This window comes from Vitis vinifera, chromosome 3, assembly GCF_030704535.1.
Source record: "Vitis vinifera cultivar Pinot Noir 40024 chromosome 3, ASM3070453v1".
In the NCBI taxonomy this organism is placed as follows: Eukaryota; Viridiplantae; Streptophyta; class Magnoliopsida; order Vitales; family Vitaceae; genus Vitis; species Vitis vinifera.
Genome location: NC_081807.1, coordinates 11681356 through 11685713, shown reverse-complemented (window position 1 = coordinate 11685713; position 4358 = coordinate 11681356). Strand labels below are relative to the sequence as shown.

Here is a 4358-nt window from a genome sequence, read left to right as displayed (position 1 = left end):
TTGAAAGTCCACAAATTTTTTTATTATTTTTATTATATTTTATTTTTGTCGCTTTTTTATAATTAAATCAAATATGAGAAAATCTATTTTATTAACATTTGTTTTTCTTCCTTTAGTAGTCTTCTAACACAAAATATGACATAGATAACTATCATTGATTACTATATATTATCAAAAACTGAAAAAAAGAACACCAAAATATAAATAAATATTATAATGACAAATAATATGATTCTTCAAAGAAAAATTAAATTAAACAAATTCAAAATAAAGAACAGTGCTGAACAGGATATCTAATAGTGAAGTCGAACCATATAGGAACATGATTTCAAACGCATAACAAACCTTGAAGCATAGGGTCATTTCCAACCTAATCAGCGTGTGTGCAATAGGGATGCGGATTGAGAAAAGGTTGAAGAAGACTCCGAGAATTTTGATGAGTCCGTTGTGCCATTAGGGGAGTTGGAAAACTGGGCGTGGTTTCTCTCATAAACGCTAGTGCTATAGGATGTTTGCAGCGCTGGAGGTGCATAATACATTGGCACGGGCATTTTTATAGGAAGAAGAGGCAATAAAGCTTCAGAATTAAGGACACTAATTGCTTGCCTCATTGAAGGATGAGCATTGCAATTCGGGTAAGCAAACCAAAGACCAACAATCATCAATCGTTCCACCTGTTGCTCATCAAAATCTGTAGATAGTCTTGGATTAGCTGCTTCAAGAAGCTTCCCAACGCCATAGAGGTCCCAAACCCACTCCACCAATGTGATCTGATGTCCTGTGTCATTTGTTTCCAGTTTCCATGACACTTCTTCCACAGCAAATTTCCAATGCAACAATTCCAAAACCGTAGACATACATCAGATTCCTTGCTAAACTTGCCTGTCATGAGACATTCAGGAGCCATCATCCTCTGGGTCCAGCCAGGAAAACAGTGGTTTGTGATTCTTTTCCGAGATCAACATGTCAGAATCTTTAAAAAATACTAGAACTTGCAGAGAAAAAATAAATAATTTGAGAGTTAAGAATTGAAGGAAGGCACACATATATTTCACAAATGAGAATGCCTATTTATAGGCTTACAACCAAACCAAAATTGCAAAAAAATCTCAGCTACTTTCAGATTTTATTGGCACTACTTCTACTACCTGAAAACAGAAAATTATGGAGCAAGAATCTGATATAAAACAATAACAAAGACTAATCTAACTAAGACTTTTTCAAACTTCAGAGGCAAACTCTCATGAGTTCTAACACTCCTCCTTGAGATTTGCCTTGGACATGCCAAGCTTCAACCTTAGGAACTCCAACCTTGATTTAGGAAGTGCCTTAGTCATTATGTCAGCATGTTGCACATTAGTTGAGCAATAATGCAACTTGACAAGTGAATTCTTTTCAGCTTCCCTTATAGAATGAAATTTTACATTTATGTGTTTGGTCCTGCCATGTTGGACAAGATTTTGAGCAATGGCAATGGCTGAGTTGTTGTCACGGTAAAGCTCTGTTGGTGAGCTTTGTTCATGGCCTAGATCAACAAGCAATTTCTTTAACCATATTGATTCATTCCCAATTGGTGTCTCAGTTGATTCATGTCCTCTCAATGGTCCCTGACAGTGGTGCCATTTGATACGTGTCCAGCTGGTGTCCCTTGATTGTGGTCCTCAGAAGGGAGTAATCAACAAAATTTATAACCTATTACACCATGTACTAGGATAGCCTTAGCTAGCATAGCATAGTGGCTCTAGGGTCGTTCACTGGGATGGGTTTTCACTCCACAATTGATATTAATCCAAAGATGAATTGGTGCCTTTTCATTTCAAGGTTAGCTTTAAAAGAAAACATAAAGATGTTTAAAAAAGGATTGGTTTTAAGCTAACAAAAAATAGTAACTGATTTTACTTATAAAGAAAAGTGTTTCTTGGAGTTTAGATTACTAGGCTCAGGTTCCTCATACAAAAAGGAGAGTTCCGGTCACTTGTTTCTTTTTCTCGCATTAGAGAATTAACATATAGTTAATTCTCTAACCGGTGCGGTACAGATGCTTCCCATTAATGGGTTCAAACACTAAATCTCTCTCACTGATGCACCTTGCAATGGCTCATGCTTCTCACCTAGCATTTGCCATTCAAGGTGATCTTTAACCTTGGATTACCCGTCAAAATCTCGTAAGAGATAACTAATGGATGTCTCCTTATAGTCCAAAAGCTTACCAAGTGTTGGCTATTCTAGAAAATCCTACCTTCAAACCACCTCCCAAAGGCTCTCAAGAGATAAACTAGTGCATCTCAATGAATGGAGATCACTTGCCTTATCAAGTGTTGGTCCAGGTGAGTTAAAGGCGTTTTAAGTTAACTAAAAAGATAAAAACCATTAACGGGTCATACTTTCTCTTCATTAAAAACTAAAACAACAAAACTTCCAATTTATGCATGAAGAAACTTACCCGGCTTTCTTCACTCCAAGAGACGAAGAGCCTAGCCACTCATCCTCTGAGGAAAAATCCTCAGAGTTTGGTTAGCTAGAAATAAAAAGAACGAGAAAACAAAAATATGAAGGAAAAACAGAGCAAGTGCTCTGTAAAATATATTTCTTACTATTACAAAAGGTTGTCTCCAAGAACAAGCTCCCGAGATCTCTCTGATTGTAAAGAAAATTACAACTATTTATAAGAGGTTATTCACCCCTTTGTTCTTACTTAAAGACTAAGGAATCCTATGATAGGTGGGTTACAAGGAGTTTGGGGATTTAGACATCAAATATCTAAAGCAAAATATCTCAAAAAGTCGGTCGAAAATATCAGGAAGCTTCAGGAGAACACCGCGGTACTGTATACTGAGAGAAAAACTCTCCGGGTAAGCGTTATCAGAGGATCCAGACATGTCTGACCAGAGAAGTTGAAACGTCCTCCTCTCCCATCCGGCGTCAGGCGCCGGATGTGAAATATCCGATCAGAGGATCCGGACATGTCTGACCGGGGAAATTGAAACGCCCTCCTCTCCCATCCGGATGTGAGATATCCGGAGAAGGTGGAATGTCGGCCGGACAGAATTCTTCCCCCGGGTGGAATGAGCTATGTCGCAAGGGGGACCGTCTGCGTGTGCAAGGTGTAGGGACCCCTCCTCCTGATGACACGGAGCGCGCATCGCTATTCGGAGCAACTCCATCTGGATTCCCCAAGAGGATACGTGGCGCGCTCTCCTATCCGGACTCCCTCAGGGAGAAGCACATAGCACTCGTGAACATCACACCCGGACGATAACATATCCTATCCGAATATGTTGTCCGGATCATTGACTAAAGTGAGCAAGCCTTGCTATGTCATTCCGACAGCCTGCCACAGCCCACGTTCTGCGGCCCTCCGATGGTGTGTCCGGACGACCTGTCCGGACATCTTTTGCTCCTTGCATTCCGGATTTGCTTATGGCAAAGGACTTCAAAGCTTCGGTTCTTCATGTTTCTGAGCTTTCCATTGCTTTGCCATGGATTCCAAAGAACTCTCCTCAATCACGGATTGCTTTGGTGATCAAAAAGCTATCAAAACACCAAAACTTAACACAATTTGATTAGAATTGATTGCAAGGGTCCTTAATATGTTAATTGGGTTAAAAGGTGATAACTACTACTCAAAAGTGTTTAAAAGAGTTAATTACAGTCTATGAAATAGCACTTTTTGAGTAGTAATCACATATTCCTTGATTTGCAGCAATTGCTAAGGAGATATACTCAACTTCTACAGTTGATTGTGCCACTACTTCTTGCTTTCTTGAATTCCAGCAAACGACACCTGAACTGATTGTAAATACATAACTTGAAGTGCTATTCATGTCATCAACACTTCCTGCCCAATCACTATCAGCATAGCCATCTAGCTTAACTCCTCATGTCTTTAAATACCAGATGCCAAGATTTGCTGTGCCTCTAACATACTTTAGCACCCTTTTTGCAACTCCCATGTGAACATTGCTAGGTGAACTCATGAATCTTGAAAGCAAACCAGCTGGAAACATCAAGTCAGGTCTGGTTGCTGTCAAGTATAGTAGGCTGCCTACCAAGCTTCTATATGCAGAGGGTTCCTTAAGTTTCTCACCATCATTCTTTGAAACTTTCTCATTTTGTGCCAACAGAGTTGCTACTTCTTTGCATGATTCTAGCTTGAATTTCTTGAGAATATCAACAACATATTTTCTCTGTGAAATGAAGATACCCGAGCTACATTGGTATATTTCCATTCCAAGGAAGTAGTTCATGATGCTAAGGTCAGACATCTCAAATACATCTTGCATTTCCATTTTGAACTCAGCCAGTAATCGTACATTGCTTCCAATCACTAGCATGTCATCAACATAAAGTGACACTAC

The 4358-nt window shown here is 39.3% G+C and overlaps 1 protein-coding gene across 1 annotated transcript; it reads right to left on the bottom strand.

Moving 5' to 3' along the window:
- Positions 1-227: 227 nt before the first annotated feature.
- Positions 228-1160, bottom strand: LOC100246922 (L-type lectin-domain containing receptor kinase IX.1-like). The gene has a single exon (XM_019218804.2). The coding sequence runs from the start codon at positions 855-857 to the stop codon at positions 375-377; it is 483 nt and encodes a 160-aa protein (XP_019074349.1). The 5' UTR covers positions 858-1160; the 3' UTR covers positions 228-374.
- Between the last annotated feature and the right edge of the window lie 3198 nt (positions 1161-4358).

What these genes read in the sequence shown, in the direction of transcription:
- LOC100246922 (XM_019218804.2), bottom strand. Translation starts at nt 857, where the DNA reads ATGTCTACGGTTTTGGAATTGTTGCATTGGAAATTTGCTGTGGAAGAA.